Source organism: Vidua chalybeata, chromosome 14 (genome assembly GCF_026979565.1).
Source record: "Vidua chalybeata isolate OUT-0048 chromosome 14, bVidCha1 merged haplotype, whole genome shotgun sequence".
NCBI classification, from domain to species: domain Eukaryota; kingdom Metazoa; phylum Chordata; class Aves; order Passeriformes; family Viduidae; genus Vidua; species Vidua chalybeata.
Window position 1 is genome coordinate 7,809,333 of NC_071543.1, and position 22,669 is coordinate 7,832,001.

The following is a 22,669-nucleotide window of genomic DNA, read 5'->3' on the forward strand; positions in this document are numbered from 1 at the left end:
ACCGCACCACCGCACCGCACCGCACCATCGCACTATGGCACCGCACCACCGCACCGCACCGCACCATCGCACCATCGCACTATGGCACCGCACCACCGCACCATCGCACCATCGCACCATGGCACCGCACCGCATCATCGCACCACACGGCACCACCGCATCACCGCACTACCGCACCTCACCGCACCGCACCTTCGCACCGCACCGCACGGCACCGCGCACCACCGCCCGCCGCCGCGGGAACCCCGCCGGGAATGGACCCTCACCCCTGCCCGGGGAGTGGGGACCCCGGGCGCTGCGGCCCCGCCGGTGCTGTGGGGGGTGCGCATCCGGGAGTCCCCCTCGCTGTATTCTCCCCGGGCGCAGTGCGCCACCAACCCACGTTTCTCCCGAGGGGATGCGGAGGGTCGCCCGCCCGGGTCACCTCCCAAAGGTGATGGCTCCTCCAGACATCACCTCTCGGGGTGATGGGCGATCCCCCGCGTGCCACCCAGGAAGGGTGGCTCTCCTCCCCCGCCGCGTCCCGGCACAGCGGCCTCCTCCCCCAGCCGCCCCAGTGCCCACAGTGGACGGAGCAGGGCGGGTGGGCAGCGGACTCCTGGAAGATGCCGATCTCCTGACACTCCACAGCAGCCCGGAGACACAGCGGCACCAGCACACGGTGCTCAGCCGTGAGCCAGCCTGCTTCCAGTAGCTGAATTCATGTTTGCTGAATACTCAGCAGCACGGTGTCAGTCCTGACTGATGTTGTCTTACGAAATACTGGGTTAGCACTGTTCCCTCGCTGGACTGGCCATTGCTGTCCCAGTCATTTGACAGATTTTACAAACCTGCCACTTCAACCCCTTTTTCTACTTATATATTACTTGTGTTTGCATCATTAATTATTATTTGACCTATGGAACTCACAACAAAAAGTCCTGTTTCTCCAGGGCCCTGCAGTTATTTTTGGGGCAGCCAGTTTGCATGCACCAGTCCCTTGCTCCAGCACTTACACACTTTTGCCAAGTTGTCCTGCATCAGGCAGTACAATCAGAGTGCTGGCAGAGTCATTGCAACCACGAGTGTGAAACGCTGTAGAGCCCTGCCAGGGAATTAACAAAGGAAATAACATGAGAAAGAACATTTTGAGCTCCTCTTCTCCAGAGAGCCACTCTTTTGACTGAGAGGCCTTGCCTGCTGTCAGCTGCTCTGCGGGAATCACTCCCAGCCCCGGGAGCCTTTCAAACACATCCCAAACATCCACATCACTATTCACAGGCTGGAGCTCTGGGTGAGAGCCCATCACTGAGAAAGGAATATTCCTGGGCAGTGATTACATGGCCTTAGGATCAGCTGCTGCCTATGCAGGCACCAACAAAACTAGTATAAACACAGAGTTCAACCCTTTCTCATACTGTCAGCACCACGCAGTTTTTACGCCAGGCTTTGGGCTGATTCTGAGCCTGTGTGACTGATAACCAGTAATGTGTCATCTGTCTGTGGTGCCCATTGCCTTTCCCTTCCCTGTGCTAAGAGCAGCACACTGAGCATTACACGGCCAAACCCAGCTCAGCTTTGAATCCCCCCTGGGGACAGGGGCTTCGGAACCAGCCCACTCCCCAGCCCACTCCCCCTGCCAGCCTTCAAAAGGTGCTTCAAAACCAACCCCTCCACCAGCATCCACCCTGCCAGCACAGCAGCTACAGGTTTTGGCAGCTCAGTAGCACAGGGAGGTTGGTTTGGTTTTGCTACTGCAATAGCAGCGTGCAGAGCAAGTAATGAAGAGCAGATGAAGCAGTTTGCTCAAGATCAATATTGCTTACTAAGTGAACACTTTTGTCCTAATCTAAACAAACCTTCATTTTCCCATTCCACATTTAAGTAGACAACTTACTTCAACAGTAGTAGCTCCAGCTATAATGAGAAGTAAATCCATAAGCAATCAGAGAGTACTTTTTTTTTGAAACCTGTTCATGTAGGGGCAGAGAAAAACTTAACACCTCTGAAAATACGACCAAGCTTTATGCACTCAACAGCAGCCAATCTGCTCAGACTCAAATGCCTACAAAACTTTAAGGATGTTTAGCTCTATCATTTTCACTCAGACAAAACTGAACCAAAGCCAAAAGTTGGAACCTTCTCAGAATACAAAATTTCATACAGATCTGGGGATTTTGAGCATAAGGCTTAGCCACAGTCTCTTACACATGCATGCATTACAGTACATTATATGATTAAAAAGCACAAATGAAGAAATGTGAAGAATGCATTGAGAGCAGCCCTGAAAAGGATTGGTGATGGAAGGAAGGGTGGTGATTGAGAAGAAGCTCAACCAGCCTTGCTTAGTTTGGCAGGGAAGCCAGTTGCAAGGGACCAGCAGTCCCAGTGCATCCCAGCCTGGTCAGCGACTCCTCTGGGCCAGTGAGGAGTGGGTCAGGTGGCTGGGAATCCCCAGCAGAGCTGATACATTTTAAAACCCACACATGGCAGTTGTACCTATTTGAAGCCACACTGTTCTCACACTGAGAACTTCCTGGCTCCCAGAATTAGGAAAATTCAGGGGAAAAAAAAGACAAGATCTATCTTGCAATCTGCAAAGTACATACCTATGCTGCAGACACCTGTAGGTTCATTTGCGTCCTCTCACCTCGAAAAATACCCTCGTGCCTTCAAAACAAACACTAAGCATTGCTCCACATCACTGTCTAAATTAATTTGCAACTTGTACAGGTAAAAAACAGGACTAACTTCAGACACTCAGCACTGTACATATCAGAACATAACAGCAGGGTCTTGCTGACTAAGCACGGAAGTCAAGACTCAAATTGCATAACATGTTATTTTTCTAATTGAATCTATTGATCAGAACTACAATCACCCACAAAGACCCCTGATTCCTCAGACCCTGGCTGTGCTGCCCTGAACCCAACTTCAGAGAAAGAAATGACAGGGTGCCTGCACCCTTTCACTCACCTTGATGCGCCATCAGGAGGGTGTTGTTGCCTTTGCCCCGTGAATTGTAGATCACGGCCGCTGTTGCACCTTTTCTGGTTGCCACCTGAATTTTTTCAGCAAAACTGCAATTGCCTCTTTCAATCAGGGCTATCCACGGTGCTTTCATGACAGTGAAGTTAGTATTTTTGTTGCAGGCATAACGATCAGCAGATACTGGAATGCCCACCACCCCCTGAGCACCAAGGTAAGGAGAATTAAAGCCATACAGGCCACATTCACAGCGCTCAAACACAGTCCTGTTGCTGGTGCTGTTGAAATAGAATAAAGTGAGAGAGGCCGTCACAGAAATTGCCTCCGTAGTGTGGAATGAAATTAAAAAATCCACCAGGAGAAAGAGAAACCAGAACTTCTCGACTCCCTTCATTGCTTCTTCCCAGCAGCAGGAAACGGAGATGTCCAGAGGTATTTTCCGCTGCTGGTGACCACAGTGCGAGCACGGAATGCTGCCGAGTCCCAGTGGGAACCTGACACCAGCCAGGTGAGCTCCCGCAGTGTGGGAGCTCAGCGGGGCCAGGTCCCGAGCCCCGGGGACACGCCCGCCGATCGTAGGGCAGCGGCGCAGGCGGAATGTCCTGCGGCCCAAACTTCCTGCTGCTGCTGCCACACAACGCCCATCCTTCTCCTCCTCCTCCTCTCCCAGCACAGCACAAATTCCACCTTGCTTAATGCTTCCCAGAGAGCGCTCAGGCGCCCCGCTCCTGTTTCCACCTGAGTGTCACTGCAGAGGAACAGGTCATCTTTCATGCAGTTACATAAGCCCGGGGTTCTCACTTCATGGTGAATCTGTGATGCAAATGGCCTTGTTAAGAAGGTCAAAACCAAAGGGAATGTATTAGTAATTATTAGAAAAATCACCCTTCTTCCAGGTAAGGTTAACCAAGTAATTTCCTGCATTTCTTTTCAAATTCTTTCTGTTGTCTACTCGGAGAGGTCCAGCTTGTTCTGGTGCTTTTCATGAACTGAGTGTGCTCTTGATTGACGCACCACCTCATGAGATGTGGGATCATCTACACTGAACTCAGAAACAAACTGCTTCTGTCAGACCATTTTCACATTCCATATCACTTGAAAGATGTCCACTGAGAGGTTGGAATGATTATCACACAACTCTCCACTTCTGGCTGCAGGCTCTGGAGATTCGTTCTCTGGGTTCAACCAGGCTTGTATTCCTACCAATTCCTGGTATCCCTTCATGTTTTCTTAGCGTAGAACAGTAACAATGAAAACCTTACCCATGGCAGAACTCTCTAGTCCACCAGGAAAATAAAGGACAAGTTGTCAAGTTCTCAAAACCTTGGTCCTGGTTTGCTGCAAGAGTCCTGCTGCACACAGTGTGGAAAGGCAAGAGAAGCTCCAGTTGGTGGCACACCTTGTGATAGGAGCTCGAGCTAGTTCTCCAGAAAAGGGTCTTGAAAAGAGCAAACACCACTGTGGAGAAGATTCTTGGAGATGCCAAACAGCTTTTCAGATGTGAAATGAAAATGGAAAGAAACAACCCAAGATGTTCACATCTACTATTAATTCCCTTCCTTATATGCTCCCCTTTTCTGTGTTGCATTAGTTGTACATCACTGTAATTCCAAATTATTACCTTGAAGACAGACCTAGGACTTAGCAAGTTTTCTACACTCTGCAGGATCATTAGCTACACACAATTTGCCTTCTCCCTGTTTTGCTTTGAAAGCAATGCTGGAGACACCAGAAAGCTGCAAATGCAAGATTTTAGAGCACATTGCTTTGGTCAGCCATGGGTTCTAGAGACGGGGCATGTGCTCCCCCAGTATTTCACCCTCAGCAGTGACAATCCACAGCAGCAACAAAGGTGATGCCTAGGACATTGTGCAGGGGCAAGACTCAGTGTCTTGGCTTAACATGGCAAAGTTCACCTGTTCTGACAGACTCAGTATCCAAACTAGTTGGCTTTTCTACCAGTGTCAATGAACAGCAGGAGAAATCAAGAAGCCAGCAGAGAGGGCCTTTGCTCCAGGCTGAAAGTGCTGGATTGGCAGGGAGAAGGCAGACAGGCAGAGTGGTGGGACCACAAACTAACACTGCAGCACTTCACAAACTGAAGTCATCATATCAAGTCCAGTGTAACTTAGAGCGGTGGTGCCTCCACAGGTTGATTAGAGTAGTAAAATTCCAAGTTTACTACAAGCACTGGATATTGTCCACCTACATACTGCAGGAGTAATTATCTCTTCTTCCCAGCTTTCACCATGAATATTTCAAATAACACTTGAGCAAAATAAAATTAAATCCTTTAATGTCTTTAGCAGATTGTCTATATTCCACACCATTCTGATATTTCTTTCAGAGTTAGGATGTCCTAACACGTAGGATGAAATGTTCAGTGCTACATATTTTAAATGTACCAAGCAGTGCAATGAGGTAACAGCCTTTGCTGCATTTGTATGACACCTGCTCAGGGAGAGGTCTACTCACAAATCGACTTATTTTCTTTAGGTACCTGCTGTCCTGCTTCTACTGTGCACCAGTCTGGGAAGGTCCAGCACCTGGTTCTGCTTTCCTGCCATGCCACAAGCACAAAAGACATTTGGCACACCAGCACAGACTGAAGCTTCAAAGAAGTGAAAAAAAGTTATTTTTTTATGCAATTCCTTGTCTGTGCCCTCTGTTGATTTCATTAGGCACCACTGAAAGAAGTCTGCTTCCAGCATATTTACCCTCCCTGGCCCCCTGGGGGATTTGTATACGTGGATGAGAACCCCTCAAGCCCTCTCCAGCTGGTGCTCCCCCAGTGCTCCCAAGCTCTCCCGGCAGTGACGTTTCTGCTGGTGCAGGGCTGTGTGCTCTGCCCTTCCAGCTCTTGCCCTCCCTGCAACCACACCTTTCCCTGCATCAAAGATGTGAAGAAAAGTAGGTAATTCTCTTGGGCAATAAATGGAAGAATTTAAATTACACTATGAGAACATTGAATTAATAATGGAGGCATCTGGATGACTGTTAGCCAGGTCGCTGACTTCACAAGAAATAAAGAAAAAGGGAAGTTCGTGGCACCTGCTTTTACATGGATGTTCTAGGAAGTTAATTTGTTTTCACATGCAGGTCACACAGACTGTGTTCAGAGTTCAAAGAGTCCAGTTCTTTCTATAGGAAATAGAGGAGTTGATGCAAAATGTCCTTTAAAACAGAAATTATTCTGAAGATCACCTAAACAGTATTTCAGAGAGGTAAGATGGGGAACCGGACCAAAATTTTATACCAGCTTTCAAAACAAAAGATAAACTCAAACTCCTTTGTCAGGCATTCAGCCCACAATTTAAAAATAAGTATTGCACGAACAGTTAATAAGGTCCTACCTCAAAATGCTTCTGAGATAGCAAAAGTTAGACTTGGAGAATACAGAATATCCCGGAAACAAGTTGGAAGGAAATGCAGCTCCACAACCATTTCTTTCAGGTGTTGTTAGGCTTGCCAATGATTCCTGTCATACAGGCAAACTGAGGTATCAGCCTGTCCCTGCTGGACCAGAGTCCCGCCGGGCACTGCTCCTCCCGAGCCGCGGCGGCTGTAACCAGGAGAGCGTCCCCTTCCACCGCGCCTGAGCAAATCCCTGGGAGAAAATCCAACAGAACACACCTGGCATTTCCGCTGAGCTGCTGTTTGGACTGGCATCCGAAAGGCAGCAGGGATAGCGGGTTAATTCCATTGTTTTAATCCAAGCGCAGCTTCCCCTTCCCCGCGGCCGGGCGGGAGCAGCGCGCTGCCGGCGGCACAGCGCCCCCTGGCGGGCCGCTCCGTTCCCGAACCTGCTCTGTTCCCGAACCCGCTCTGTTCCCGAACCCGCTCCGTTCCCGAACCCGCTCTGCTCCCGAACCCGCTCTGCTCCCGAACCCGCTCCGCTCCCGAACCTGCTCTGTTCCCGAACCCGCTCCGCTCCCGAACCCGCTCTGCTCCCAAACCCGCTCTGCTCCCGAACCCGCTCCGCTCCCGAACCCGCTCCGCTCCCGAACCCGCTCTGCTCCCGAACCCGCTCCGCTCCCGAACCCGCTCTGCTCCCAAACCCGCTCTGTTCCCGAACCTGCTCCGCTCCCGAACCCGCTCCGCTCCCGAACCCGCTCTGCTCCCAAACCCGCTCTGTTCCCGAACCCGCTCCGCTCCCGAACCCGCTCCGCTCCCAAACCCGCTCTGCTCCAGCGGCTCCACTCCTGAACCCAAAACCGCTCCCGAACCCGCTCTGCTCCCAAACCCGCTCCCTCCCAAACCCGCTCCACTCCTGCGGCTCCGCTGCAGCTGCCAGGAGCGGGGCGGGGAAAAGCTTACAACAGGCGCTTACTCAATTTCCTTCCAGAGAAAATCAAGTGCTACTGAAAAGATTTGTTTTTCTCCTTGCACAAGCTCGGTCTCTGCACCATTGGGTCAATCTAACTCCACACAAATAAGACACGAAACACCTGCAGAAGAATCTGCCCCATGACAGCAGTGATAGGATAAAGGGGGTGGCTTCACACTGACAAGAGGACAGAGGTAGATTAGATATTAAAAAGAAATTCTTCCCTGTGAGGGTGGTGAGCCACTGGAACAGGTCACCCAGAGAAGCTGTGTCTGCCCTATCCCTGGAAGTGTTCCAGGCCAAGTTGGATGGGGCTCTGAGTAATGTGGACAAGTGGAAGGTGTCCCTGCCCATGGCAGGAGGGTTGGATCGAGACCCTTAGAGACCCTTAGAGATGGTCTCCTAAGATGTCTTCCAACCCAAACCATTCTATGACAATTCAATGATGATGATGGTATGTTTCCATCAGTGATTTCTCTAATCAGAGAGGAATGGGAAAGTTGTTACTAGTATCTTGACCTCTAAAATTTCCATAGTAAAAGCTATTAATAGATCCATTTTATCTTAGGGGTGTGTGTGTAACAACAAACCATTAACAGGTAAAACTGATAGCAGGTAAAAGGACTTGTGATAAAGGATGAGGAAGGAGTCATCATTAGGGGAGTTTTTTCTCTTTGTTCTTTCTCAGCAACTTTAAATTACCTGATTTCCTGCATGTCTGGGCTTTGCCCAGAACAAACTACTTGTTGTAAGGCTAAGTGGGTGTGATATGATGTGAAAACATACATAGTATTGTCCTGTTGTATCAGAAAATAAGGTGGGCTGGAAAGTCCCACTGATTTTATGGTAAAGTCAGCAGGAAGGGAAGAGGATGGAGGGAAACTGATCAAGGCCTGAAGGCCTAAACCACAGCCAAAGTGCTGCGGTCCCTGTAGCCCACAGAGCAGCAGAGAATACAGATAATGGCCCAAGATGTCAGGTCTGGCCCCAACCAAGAGTCCTCTGGTAACCCTGGAGGCTGCTGTTCCTGCTTTCCGCAGGGGCCCTCGGACTGCTGTCAGCAGCAGCACAGACTTTTCTCTTACTGCTCTGCCAACAGGGCATCTCATATGCAAAGATCTACACAAATGGCAGAGAGGATTAACCACCAAGTCTCCTCAGACTTCTCTGGGAGATGCCACCATAGAAAATTCCAGCCAAGCAGGAGTCTTCCTTTCTCAGCCCTGTGAACAGCTCTGCTGTTTCTGCATCCCCAGGTACTCTTTTTTTTTAACACTGTGCTGCAATGATCACCTCTCTTCCAGGCTTTCCCAGTTTTGCCTAAAGGACACACTTTGCCCTGAGGAAATAGAGACAAGATGTTCCTCTGTGCTGATTAGATGAAAAACTCATCTCACTGAAGTATTTTGTCCTCACTATGTATAACATGGGCAACTGATTTATAAACCTTCCTTGCCACCAAATAAATCATACTACCCACTAAGGTCCTGCAACACGACTATGGGAAACAGTCTTACAAAAATCACAATTTGTCTTTGAGAAAACTAAATGAAGTAAGAAAGATGGGATTTTAAGTCTCATGAAGTACACTCACTCTCAGGTGATACAGCTGTTGCTTTCAAGATTTAAAATATCCTTTCAGTTCTGAAAAAAAAAAAAAAAAACAACAAAAAAAACCTCAAAAAAACCAAAAAACCAAAACAAACGTGAAAAGTTGGGGTCTGTTGTCAGAGCTCATATAGTTATCTTCTCTCTGGAGTCTAGTCTAATGGCCAAGTTGGTGACATCATAGTCACCAAGCATTCCAATCCCAGGTCCCAATTCCCTTCTCCTCAGCTGACTTCCAGAAGAACTGGCTGCCCTGCTGCCTTCACCTTGGGCCAGCTGGGGCCACCACTGATTGCAATTAATGCAGCTGGCATCACTTTTGCAGCTACCTAAACCCAGTACAATTTTTTCTTTATTTTCACTGTTAGTGAACTCCAAAACCAAATTAAAAAGCAAGTTCATCTGAATTGTGACGTGTCAGCTGTCGTCAAAATCACTTTCTCTAGAGGTAGAACAAAAGCTTTGGTTCCTTTGCTACACATTTCCAGTAACACATTTAAGCAGCATTTGCAAGCACTGGCTCTGCCATGGCATCAAGAGGGTCCAGGCCATTGTAGTACAGCAAGCCATAGCACTGCCAGTGCTCCACAGCTCATTTTTTATTGTGTTGTGTAATACCTATCAGGAAAACAAGCTGTGAACCAAAGGATTCCAAATGCAGCTCCACCAAAGTACAGTTCAAGGAACTAGCAAAGTAGACATGAACTTTGTACTAAAGTACTCAGTAGACAGGTTGGCATAGAGGAACACACAGAAATAAAAGCTAAGCAATACAGTATCAGAGTAAGGTTCTCAGGCCTATGCTGAAGCTGTGTGAAAGTGATTGCACTGGGAATCAGGTTTCACAGGGAAGACGGAAGGGCAGTGGCACATTTCTGTCCTGGCACATCTCTCAGTCTGAACTGAACTGGAAGCACTTTGCTGTAAGGATGGACTCTGCCACCTTGAGAGAATGTGAGGATGCTCTATATATAGCTGAGAAGGAAAGTGTGTATCTCCAGGGAGCTGGATGCAGTTCAGCGGGTGTGCATTACATGTTAAGACGCTGATCACACAGAAAAGGTTCTAAAGAAACAGGCCGTGCTAGAGTTGCCTTTTCTTTTGCAGACTACAAACTGGAAAGCCAACAATGAAATGATTCCTCTTCGCCGCCGGATGCAGGATAACCTTGTGTCAGTCTCCAAGAGCCAGGACCCGCAGCGGAGCTCTCGGCCCCACACTCCCACACGAATGGGGCCGGACCAGGAAAGCGCTTGGCTTTGTCCTGAGCACGGTCAGCGCTCATCAAAACAACCACACGATGGTGGTGTCGGCTCACAAAAGGACACACACCGAGCCCAGCTCGAAACCACCCCCAGGACACAGCCAAGTCGGAAATGTCCCTGCTCCCTAATCAACTGTGTCACGACAAAAAGATTTCCCCAGGCTTCCCCTTCCAAGTGCAAAGCCTTCTTTGCACCACAGTCCAAGAGCAACATGAATTCCTTTACCTTAATAAAGCTTTGCACTCTCCCAGAGTCTGGCCATCAAACTTGAAAACATCTGGCAAAAACAGAGCTCACGGAGAAAGCTGCCAGCTGAGACAGCTCTTGCTGTCTACAACTTCAACTGCATCCATCAATTTACCAGCACACATCCTGCTGTCAGCACTTTCCTTCTCAGCTCTAGGTACCATCTGAAGCCTTCAGTCTCCCAGAGTCTGGATTCAAAGAGAACAGCAGCGGGGACAGCTCACACTAAAGGTCCTAAGGACACAAAGCTCAAGAGCCTGGCATTTGCATCCCCCCTGGCAGTTGAACAGCTCTAACCCAGTGAACTCCCTACTGGGAAAAGCCTCTAAACTCACTAAGAGCACCCAGTGTGTCGCTCCAAACTTGCTCTCCTTGTCAAGTTTGACAAGTTCCTCAAGAGAGGAACTACAAGCCCATTTCAAAAGAAGTGACATCCCCTCTAAATTACAAAACATCCAGGGACTGATCCCATACAGAAGTGCTGGAGCACTGTTACTGGGCATTACCTACCCAGGGCACTACATCAGCTGCACACCAAGACTCCGTGTAGCTGCTTACCTTGTCCAAAAGATGTGTGCTGCCAGAATTTCAGAAGGCCACCTCTGAGAAGTGGAAGCCACATGCCAAATTCAATATTTCAGGAGACCACCTTCCTAAGATGGATACTGACTCCTTAGTTGTACGAACTGAGGCAGTGTTTCCACACTGACTATGCCAGGACAGCTCTCCTCACTGCTGAGTTCCCACTCCCTTTCCTTATTCTTCCAGCAGGATGAGTTCTGGGAACCTCTTTCATCCTCCCCACTCTTCCCAGCCCACCCACCCACTTCAGTTGGGCTTAAGCTGAAGCCTTGTTGTCTCCTCTGGCACACCAATCCAGTCCCCTCTGCAGAGCCCCAGCCCCAGAGCACAGTCTGGACCCCGACCAGCCCCCCTCCACCCATGGCGTGGCTGTTTGTGCCAACTGAACGCTCCCTGTCTCCAGCTCTCACTGTAGGATGGCCCCAGGGCAGAGCCCAGCCGGGCTCCCACTGCAGCCCCTGAAGCTTGGGGCAGACAGTGATCCCAGAGCTGAGGTTCATGGGGAGCACCCAGAGCTGTGGCTTGCAGTGTTGCCAAGTGTTATGTTCTCATCTCCTGCAGCCTGTGGGGAACACACCCTGTGCTGCCAGGCCAGCACTGCCCCTCTGGGCAGGGACAAGGCTGAAGGGCTTTCCTGTGGCAGAGGAGCCAGCATTAAGCCTGAGCAAGGCCTGGCAGGCACTGAGCTGTTGTCCGGGACTTGCTGCCCACCAACCGCCCCCACTCGCCGCGCTCTGTTCTACAGGGACAGAAGGGTCTGTGTGTGCCAGAGGCCCTTGGATATCTCTGTATCCATGGACAGAAGGGCCTGTCTGTGCAAGGGGCTCTTGGACGTCTCTGTATCCATGGACAGAGGGGTCTGTCGTACAAGGTTTCCATAATGTTGTTGTACTCATGGGTATGGAACGAACAGAGAGAGTAAAAGTGTCAGTCACATTGCTTGCACACTCCTTTGTATACAAGAGACATCCATGCACACCCCCATGTAGAAATATATTAAAATGACAGGGATGGATAGAGATTTCCCCCAGAGCTCTAACTTTGGCATAACTCACCTTGTAAGCAGGCAGCCACGGGATTTTTTTCCCAGCTCTGTGTGAGTAGGTGTCCAAGAGCTGAAGGAGCAGCATTTAGAAGCAGTTTCAGGATTTCTAGGCAGAAGTGGAGCTGACAACCATCCACTTAACTTGCCGCAGTCATCGGGATGGGCTGCTGGTTCTTAGGAATATGGCATGATGGAGACTTGGAAAAATCCCAGCCCTCTGGATTTGTGCAAAGCGGGAGCAGCAGAAACACTTTGTGTCTGCTTGTGTGGACACAAGATCCAAGGAGCTGAAGTGGCAGAGGGTGACCTGGGCTGCTGGCAGGTCAAGTCCTGTGTCATGACAACACAGAGTGGCACAGGACAAAACTAAAAGCACGCACAACCCCACTGATGAAGACTTTCTGATGCTGCATATCCTATAGGAAGAGCTGCTGTCACACAATCCACTGGAATTTATAACTTTTATTTGCAATACTTTAGGTCCAAGTTTCAAACTGCAATATTTTTACACTCAAGACACAGTCATGCACAATCCATATTTCAATTTCCTATTGCTTCAACCACAATTTAAAATAACTTAATATTGGAAACAAAACCCAGAATCTTTAAAAAAAGGATGCTGAGGTCAATAAGATGGATCCATGCCATCAGCACATTTACAAAGTAAATAACTTAGTTCTCTTTTTAAAAAGATCAGTTACCTCTTAATCCAAAGTTACAGAAGATTTTTCACTACACATTTGTTTTTTGTTTTTCTCTTTCATATTTTTTCTGTTTTTTCTTTCTTTTTTCTTTTTTTTTTAAACAGATAACACGTCCTAAAAAAGGAATGTACAGCAAAATGAAATACATTTCTGATAAACAATGAAAATGTAGGCTCCTCCTCTGTTTACTTTTGTCTGGATACCCTGAAGAAAAAAATCTAGCACACACCAGCATAGGTGTAAACTGGTTGCTTTGGACTACACTAGAGTTTAGCACTGGTGACATCTTGATCCAGTCAAGAGTTGCAGAATTCTTTTGCAGATCTCGAACCATGTGTTTGCAGGCACAGCACCTGCAGCGCTGATGCACCAGTGCACGAGGATAACTCTGTTAACGTTCCCCCACAGAATCTGGGCTCTGCCCAGGAACGAGGTGCTACGGCCCCTTGCTCCTGGTTGCCGTGTGGAGCAGCTCCCTTCCCGCTGGCTGAGCTGCTCAGGCCCTGCAGGGCTGAGGCCTTTCCCCCTTGCTGCGCTACAGACGGATTTAGCAGCATTGATTTACATGGGGATACACAGAGGGACCAAAAGCAGTTGCCTTTGTACAGCTTAAGCTCAAAGGTCAAAAATCTCAAGAGACAAGGTGGAAGAGACTCACAGGTTGCCTGTTTGCCCTGCTGATCCACTTATGACCGGCACAGCTTTGTGTGAGGCAGAGTGAGAAAAAGGGGCAGCTCTCGGCCACCCAGGCAGCCAAGGGACCCCTCCAGCCCGGGGCCTGGGGCACTGTCAGCACCTGCTGCTTCAGCAACCAGTTCAGCTGTCATTGAAAGCAACAACCAAATTCTCACTGACTCCAGAGGGAGCAGCAGCAGTGCTTGAATTTGATCCCTAAGCCTGGGGCAGGGCTGGACACACAGAGCATGCAGCAGCAAATGGACCTTTCAAAACAACCTCCTGCCACTATTCCCTCCCATTTGCAGTGGTGTCACACCAGCCTGAGGCATCTGGGAGCCCTCAATGCACCGACTTCAGATGGCAGGCCCTGGGCTCCTGGAGGTTTTGCAAGGAATGGAGGTGGGGGCTCCCTCTCCATATCAAGTTTCCAGATGGAAAAGGTTGCTGTGACCAGGCAGCTCAAAGGACAGAGAAATGAGGGTTTCAACCACTTAATCTGTGCCAGTTATAGAGTCTTGGGTAGCAGCCACTGAGCACAGGGGGACCAAAGGGCACAGAAAGGACAAAACTAGTCAAGTGCAGAGACCGGAAAGAGCGAGACCTGGGAGAAGTTACATGCTGCATCATTTCACCCGTTTGGAAAGTTCTTTCTTGCTTTCAAACCCCTGAGAGGCATGAAGGGCAGAGAAGAGGTTACACATAAATGACAGTCATGTTTTCACACACTCACCCTCTCAGTGTTCTAGAAGAAATTGGATGAAATGTATTCTTCTCTGCAAGTTGTCTCCTTTAGCATGAGCAGCTCAGCACTAGGAGCCAAAGGAGCTGAAGCCTTAGGCCACAAGAGCTGACCAAGAAGATACTTTTTGATCAAACTGAAGTTGCTAACATGGACCTAGCTGAATCCAGCAGATAGAATCACAAAACTGTAGAATACTTTATGTTGGAAAAGACCTCTGGATACCAGGGTCGGAACCTGTTGTAGTGGCTGGCATCCATAAACCTATAACACCAGGGAGCTGTGATTCAAAGGTGTGTGCACATGTCTGACAGTTCTTCTGACCTGCATTCATGGCTGCCAACCCAGGCCATGGTGCCCAACCCTGCTCCTTTTGGCTCTGTACCTAGGTTGAGCGAGGCAGGTGCTGCTTGCAAACCTCCAGCAGCTGCAAACATGGTGCCACCAAACAGAGCAGAAGGTACCTTACACACAGGTGCTGAAGCTGATGTGTGGTCTGTTTGACAACTGTGCAGGCAAAGTCACTGTGATCACAGGCAATTAAATCAATTAGCAGTTTTCAATATTATCAACTTTAACTAGTTTGCCCCAGTTTCCTCAATCAGGGTCAGATTCTCACAGAACTCAAGTGCTTGCCTGGGGGAATTGCTAAGCAGCAAGAACAAGGTTTGCAGTCTTGTGCCCACGTGGCAGCCCAAAGGGCACCCACACAGAGCATATAGGCATCCCTCCTCCTCTTTGCTATAAGACCATTTTTATTTTTGAGGTAACTCTTGTAATCAAAGGTACATGCAACTATTGGTAGGCTCAGGCCAGTGATGGTTTGCAGGCATGATGCACACCCAGGATTATGGCAATCAGCTCTAAACTGCATCCAAAGAGATATGGGTAAGTGAGATTCTGCAAGTTTCAGTGAGAAAAATAAATTACCCTGTCAGCTCAAGGACAGACACAAGCAAAGAGAAGTTTTAAAGATCCCTGAAGTGCAAATCACACTCAAAAAAAGCTTGAAAGCTTGGATGATTTCTCTTGAAAGACAAAGTTTATCCTCTCTCTGCTTCCTGAAAACTTGGGATAAAATTGGAGATATTTAGTTGGCATGGGGAGTGGAGAGGAAAAAAACCCAGAGATGAACATTTATGTTTATAGGTCTTCATCAACCCATCATGAAGTTGCTGCACATCTGGGCATGAATGAACGGTCCAAGAGGAAGCAGGAACACCAGGAAGGTGTATGGACCACTGACTTGGCAGCACTCAGCAAAGCAAAGCTGGCACCTGAGTGCATGTCCTGGGTGTCAAGCAAAGAAACACTGGCTCCTTCCTTTAATGGTAGATGTCACAGGGCTCTCTCTCTCTGGCTCTTTGCTCACTGGATTTGCTCAGGAGTGGACTAAGAAATACAAACATTTACATGCTCAGTGTGAGGAACAGTCAGTAGCCACACCAAGGATTATATACTGGAAATAACTGCTGTATGGACAATAGAGTATGGTGACATTTCCTACAACTAGAGGACAGGAGACAGGTACTTCCCTTTAATGGTGACTGGAATGTGCTTAATTTTTGGTGGCAGGACATAGGGAAGAATTGACTCAAAGATCTGCCAAAGTGCAGCTACAGGCCTCAAAGAAACTCAGCACAAACCCTTGAGTTCTTCTGTGTGTAGCGGAGTGGCCAACCATTAGCCAAAGATGAAGAATAAATATATTTACAAAAGCACTGGACACACGAAGTGAGAATGTAACCCCGGCCCAAGTTTGGGATCCAACCCTGAGAGCACTGTAAGATCCACCCCTGTGCAGGTTCCCAGGAGTGCATGCAGGAGCTGTATGGAATTTTACATAGGTATGGTTATCTTTTTTTTTCTTTTTTCTTAAATAAATAAACTTTTCTGTGCTTCTCAAACTTCCCTGACTTTACTGCTACCGTGCTTTTGTCCCAAAACCCATGTAAACCACAGTGAGCTATTGGCTCATTTTCACATGTCTTCATTGCAGGGACGGGAATCATAGTCAAGTTCTTGGTTAGGGTATTTCACTGTTTAATTTAAAAATGAAGACACTTAACCAATCTTTTAAAACCTTGGAATAAAAGTGTCTGAAACTTTTAGTTTTCATTTTGCAACAGAAACAGACTATTTCTAATACTTCAAATATAGATATAACTAATTGCTTGATCTGAGGATAGCAGTCAGAAAACCCGAGGTGGCTCCAGAGATTTTACAGTATTTGTTTCTTTCCTTTCTGCAAGGCTAATGCTATCGTCAGTCCTAATATACCCTGTGAGCCTTTAAATAATGTACAAGACTTGACCCCCCTCAGGACTGGATTTTTGTGGGTTTGTGTTGTTGGGTTTTTAAAAAATACTTGTGTCTTTTCTACATTTAATATGCTGGCTGGGAGGATACAAACACTGCTGCCATCTTTCAGTATCAGTGAGTGTGAATCAGCACCAGACTGTCCCAAGCACAGAGCCACAGGGATACTGACGTTCCCTGCATGTCATACAGTCTCAGCTGGGCAGGTACAGTCCGTGCTGAAAACAACCACAGGCAGAGATTATTTCTGCTGAATCTTGTCTGCCTCCCAGGAATTGGTTTTAAAATGAAAATCTCTAGATTTTCTGATGCAAAGAAAAAGGAATATATTTAATAAAATTAAAAGTAAGGCCTCTTATGACAGCAGCTGTCTTTAAAAAGTCAGTGCCAACAATATTCTGTATGCTGAGGCATACACTGATTAGAAAAAAAAAGCTACCATTGATTTCCTTATTTTTCATACCTGCTATCTTCTGGAAAATTGTGGTGGTGGGTTTTTTTTTGAAGTAGAGATGCTGAAATACTTCTAGGTAAAGGAAATAAATAGGAAATTCCCCCCTTCCCCAATCAAATAGAGTAGTTTGTCAACAGAAGTATTTCGACTGTATGTCCAGCAAACATGTGCCATTACAAAGTGCTTTCCTTTTAAAGGATGGCTGTCTGTTCTTTTGTGGATAGGAAAAAATAAAATACATACTGGAAACAGAAACCGTCACTCATTTCTTCACTTCTTACAGGAATACAAACATATTTCATTCTGCTGAATGCTTTACACGTTGAGGGCAGCCCATCTACAGCCCAAATTATTCTTTTGCAAGGAAGCTTCTCCTACAGACACAGATCTTGAGCTGACAGACAAAAATGGGACCTCACAAGAGAAACAAAGTCTTCTAAACAGAACAGAATCATTCATGTTGGAAAAGACTTCTGAGCTCATGGAGTCCAACCATCAATCCAGTACTACCAAGCCCACCAATAAACCTGTCCCCAAGTGCCCTATTTACAAATCTTTTAAATCCCTCCAGAGATGGTGACTCAACCACTGCCCTGCACAGCCTGTTCCAGTGCTTGACCATCCTTTTGGTGAAGAGATTTTTCCTATATCCAATCTAAACCTTCCCTGGCACAACTTGCAGCCATTTCCTCTTGTCCCATTGCTTGTTATTTGGGAAAAGAGACCGATTCCCCCATTGCTCCAACCTCTTTTCAGGTAGTTGTATGCTGCTGGCTCATGCTCAGCTGCTTTCAACAAGCACTCCCAGGTCTTTTCCCACCAGGGATTTTCCAGCCACTCTTTCCCAAGCCTGGAGCTGCAGGGAAAAGGTCAGATCCAAGTGCAGGATCTGACACTTTGCCTTGTTGAACCTCATGCAACTGGCCTTGGACCAGCAATCCAGCCTGTCCAGATCCCTCTGCAGAGCCCTCCCGTCCTCCAGCAGATCAACACTCCAGCCCAGCTTGGTGTTACCTGAGGGTGCCCTTGATCCCCTCATCCAGATCACCGATACAGATATTGAACACAACTGCCTCCAGTACCCAGCCCTGGTGCTCCACTTGACAGCCCCAGCTGGATGTAACTCCATTCCCCACAACTCTCTGGGCCCAGCCATCCATCCAGTTTTTTTTTTTTTCCCAGAGAACAGTGTACCCATTCAAGCCATGAGCAGTCAGTTTTTCCAAGAGAAAGCTGTAGGAAACACTAACACAGGCTTTACTAAATTCCAGGGAGACATATCCATAGCCTTTCCCCTCATGCCCTAGGCAGGTCAGCCTCTTGTGAAAGATCAGGCTGGTCAGGCAGCACCTGTGTATCACAAACCCACATGAGCTGGGCCTGATCCTGTGGTTGTTCTGTATGTGATGGCACTCCAGATGATCTGCTCCATGACTTTTCCCAGCACTGAGGTCAGGGTGACAGACCTGTAGTTCCCAAGATTCTCCTTCCAGGTCTTTGTGTAGATCGATGTCACATTTGCCATAGTCCAATCATATGGGATCTCCCACTTAGCCAGGACTGCTGGTAAATGATGGAAAGGGGCTCAGTGAGCTTGGATATTCCTGCCCCATTTGCTTCCTGCTGTAGCTCTGGCCCAAAGTGGAGGAGTTCCTCTCCCCAGGCACATGTCCCACAGCTGTACTCGTGCTGCTGCCACCAGGACTGGCCTAAGAGCAGGGCACAGCCTGCAGCTGACACCTGGCTGGCAGCCCGATCCCACCAGAGCTCTGTCTGGGCTGCTGCATGCGTTGTGGGTGCAGAACTTGGAGAAGCCATGGCTTTCTGTTGGGTGGACACCATTGCTCCCTGGTCTAGCTGGCAGGGTGTGCACCTTCCTGCACACCTTTCTGCACCATCTGCTGTGCTATGGCCTGTTAGCCTGTCCTGGCCACTCTCACTCCCCAGGAGCTTCTTTTACGGGGGGAAAGCTTGGCAGCCAATCCTCCAGCTCCTGTCAACCACTGTCGCTCCAGCTGTGGGCTCCTAGCAGCTCCCTCAGCTCCTCCTGCTGTTCCCCCAGTCCAGGAAACCAGAGCTGCTCGTCTTGGCATCTTATTTGGCCATCTGAAAACTCGGACCTGTTGTGCTCCCCGGGAAATGAAGAAAAGGTAATTTCTACTTAGCTGTGGTAACTCAAGGAGGGTTGCCGCTGCCAAGGACACTGCGGTAGCCAGCATGAGCGAGGGTAGCAGCAGTAAGGACACTTGCCACACAAAGACTGCAACTAAACAGAATGCCAAAGCTAGACATGCTCCTGGCCTGATTCAAGAACAGCCCAAGCATCCTTCATTACTGCTGGCCAGACATGAAGGTGGTGAGTGCCTTAAAGGCTACTTAACCCTTTGCAGGACCAGGCCAACGTGAAGATCTATAGCAGAAAGCTGTTTTACTGTGGGGGTTTTTTTGCTCACTGGGTGAATGTTGCTTCAGTTGCTGTTTTGAAGGTCTTGCGTGAGTTGTACTCCTAAAATACAGCAACAAATACGCCATGCAAATGCTTTTACTGAGTGAAGCCACACTGTGTCTTTCAGAAACAAATAAATAAAACACAAATTGCATACTGAAAGTATTCTGCTCCCTTCCAAATCTGCTGACTAGTCAAGCAGGCACATCCCCAATTCCATCTCTTGCAGGAACTCAAGAGCTTCATTGCGCAGTGCTTGCCATATGTAGGACAGCAGAAAGCAGGCTGGCCTGGTGCCTCCAAGTAATTCTGCAATTAATTCCACTTTGCATTTCACACCTTTGCTCTTGCTCAGTGCACAACTACAGGTTTTAAGGCGCTTTCTTCCAGAGCTGGCTGCTGCACTGGCTCCTGCAGATCTGAACTGTGCAGGTTGCTCCCTGCGTTAGTTTCGGTTCCGAGGGCAGAACTCCTGTGCTTAAAGGATGCTCACCTGTGCAGGAGACTGCAGAGCAGCCTGGTCCCCTTCCCCTCTGCTGAGAATTCCGCAGACACCAGGAATCTTTCCCAGGAGCTACAAGACAGCTGGGAGAAAAACAGGCACCCTCAGAAGCGACACCACCGCTCTGCTCTGTTTGCTCTTCTCTACTCCTGCAGAGACTCAGGATGGCCAATCCCACCAGGCTGTGCATTTCTCAGCATGGCCACGGTTTCCCTGGAAAACAGCCCCCAGCCACTTTGGCTCTGAGACAGAGTATTAGTCCTGTCCCACAAAGAAGCACCCACGGCCAGGCTGCTGCCACTTGTTGCTACCAGCGCCCCTTCCAGCCTGCCAATGCTCAGGTTGCTCTGGGCTCTGCCAGGGCTCTGCTGGGGCTCAGCCCCAGGCATAGATGGGCCCACTCTCCCCTCACATTGCTCTGACAGCTTTGCATCAGACAAACCTGTTCTGAGATTCAGGTTTGAACCAACTGATCTTTCTGCTGTTTCAGCTGAGTAAGACTCTCACCCATGCAGAGATTGCAGTTAGGGGTACAAATCCAGTCGGCAGGAAACGAACCACTACACAGTCCCAGCTGAACACCTTATCTCCACAGGATGTTTTGTCTGTCCCACTCTTCATTCCTTTTTTGTTGGAAATGCAATTGCACTTTCTTCCTCATGTAGAAGTACCACAACTGGGCAGAAACTGGCAAGTGGGCTGTATTCAAAAGGCAGTCTGGAGTTGATGAATGAAGAATTGCCCTTCTCCAATTCCAAACCATACCGAAAACCCCATAAACACGACTTTACATCATTAAGAAAGAACTGACAATTTAAAAGTGAATGTACAGCTTATTCACAGGGTGAGAAGGAAGGGAATCTTCCAACTGAATTTGCTTTACCTTGGAAATGATTGAGGCAGCAAAGCATTTTCTGTCATTACCTCTCTGTCCTTAGCCCCGATTCATCTTAAAAATAAATTAAGGAGCCAGAAAGCAGGAAGAAGACAAATAATAATTTTTTACTCCTTGAGGAACTGGGGTGGTCCTACCACCATGACTGTGACCGTTGGTTTGTTCATCCATCCATCTGTCCCGCAGCATGAGAGTTGAGGTTTTACAGAGTTTGTGTTCTCAGTCCTGCTCTGAGCTGGCAGGGCAGAAAGCCGACCTGCAGTGCTAGCGGCTGCTGTTCTTAATTGCTTCCTTTGCTGCAATGATCAGAGGAGTCAGGCTCGAGAGTGGCTTGGCTAATTTTAAAAATGGATGCTGCCCAAAGGAAAAGAAACAAGAAAGGTACCATTACTTTCCAAACTCAGTTCCTCACAGGCTCAATCAGGATTTCACTCGTTACCAGAAATACTCAGAAATAGGACTGAGGGGACCATCTGCACTTTCACCTTCATGTCCAGGACACTGCTATCACAGGCAAACATGGCCCACACACCTATCAATGCATTTTTCCAGGTGTCTTCAACTTGCTGGGATTTTTGCCCTGCCTGTGCTCTGGGAATGCTGCTTGCTGCCCCAGAGCTTTGTTCCTTTCAGGAAACTCAAAAGACTTACTTAGGTTCCCCCTTTCTAAAGATATAAACTGTGTTAATTGTCAAAAAAGATGTGTGAAAGTCATTCCTTAGGAAACTCCAATACCTCTAAGAAATGTTTAACCCAGTAGGATTAAGGCTCATGTGTTTTCTCAAGACCTGTACAGAGGTACAGGTTTCCAGCAGCAAGTCAGGAGCAGGGAGACAAGTGGCAGAGTGCTGATGGACTCAGCTCTGGCTTGCAAGGAGAGCACTGTCTACCTTTCCATCCCTTGGCCCTCCTGTGCTGGCTGGCACCTTCCTTCCCAGCAGGGACAGCCAAGTGGCACATTCTGCAGCTCCCTCTCTGCCACAAAACCTGGCAGCAAACCTCAAGCAGCTTGACTGTGCCAGGAAGCAAACAGGGCTGGGACAAGTCCTGTTCAGCTGTCCCTGTTTTGGGTGGCAGAAACCTCTAAAAATGGGACTTAGTGGCAGAAACCTCTAAGAGAGGAGCAGGAGGGACAATCTGGGGCCCTCTCTGAGGCTCATGGTGATCTCCCCACAGCCTCCTCCTTCCCACAACCAAATCTCTGACAGCTTAGCTGGGACTGCTTTTACTGGGTTCTTCCCCCACCACCACCATTTCAGGCCTCTATATCTGGTATCATTCTACTTCAGTTCTTTTGTCAAGAATTAAAACTAAATTTACTCCCAAAAGTACAAAACAGGGCCACAGAAATGATCAGGAGATGGAACATATCTCCTCTGAGGAAAGGCTGAGAGAGCTGGGCTTGTTCAGTCTGGAGAAGGGCAGGCCCTGGGGCGACGTCACCTTGCAACTCTTCAATACTTCAAGGGGAAGTAATAAAGTTGCAATAAAGTTGGGGATGCATTTTTTAGCAGGGCCTGCTGCAACAGATCAAGAGGGACTGGTTTTCGACCCAAAGACGATCAATTTAGATTTGATCTAATTAAGAAATTGTTTACAAGGAGAGTGGTGAAACACTGGTACAGGTTGCCCAGGATGTTGTAGGTAGAAGTCCATCTCTGGAAACATTCAAGGTCAGGCCAGATGGGGCTCCAAGCAACATGACCTAGTTTAAGAGATCCCAGCTCAGTCAGACTAGATGATCTTTAAAGGTCTCTTTCAACCTAAACCATTATAGGATTCTGCTTAGTTTTCATTTGAAAGCACCAAGACTGGAGATTAATATGTGGGGGAGCCACCTGATGCCTTTATTTGATGAGAAAACTGATCCCTTGGACATCTGTTTCTCCTGC

At 48.2% G+C, this 22,669-nt stretch overlaps 1 protein-coding gene and 1 long non-coding RNA gene across 6 annotated transcripts in view; one reads left to right on the plus strand and one right to left on the minus strand.

Moving 5' to 3' along the window:
- Nucleotides 1–9,413: 9,413 nt before the first annotated feature.
- On the plus strand, nt 9,414–10,419 carry LOC128795366 (uncharacterized). 2 transcript variants are annotated; one of them, XR_008433508.1, is made up of 2 exons: nt 9,414–9,925; nt 10,010–10,419. It is a non-coding gene; the product is annotated as an uncharacterized LOC128795366 (long non-coding RNA). The 2 variants fall into 2 exon arrangements; XR_008433507.1 differs by having other exon boundaries at nt 9,414–9,856.
- A 2,068-nt stretch (nt 10,420–12,487) lies between these two features.
- Nucleotides 12,488–22,669, minus strand: part of PAK3 (p21 (RAC1) activated kinase 3) — a 128,303-nt gene continuing 118,121 nt past the window's right edge. For 3 of the 4 annotated variants that reach the window (XM_053955652.1, XM_053955654.1, XM_053955653.1), the window contains one exon: nt 12,488–21,131. In XM_053955652.1, coding sequence (XP_053811627.1) covers nt 21,042–21,131 — 90 coding nt within the window. In that variant the 3' untranslated portion in view covers nt 12,488–21,041. The remainder of the gene's footprint in view (nt 21,132–22,669) is intronic. The other variant, XR_008433410.1, reaches the window with a different exon arrangement.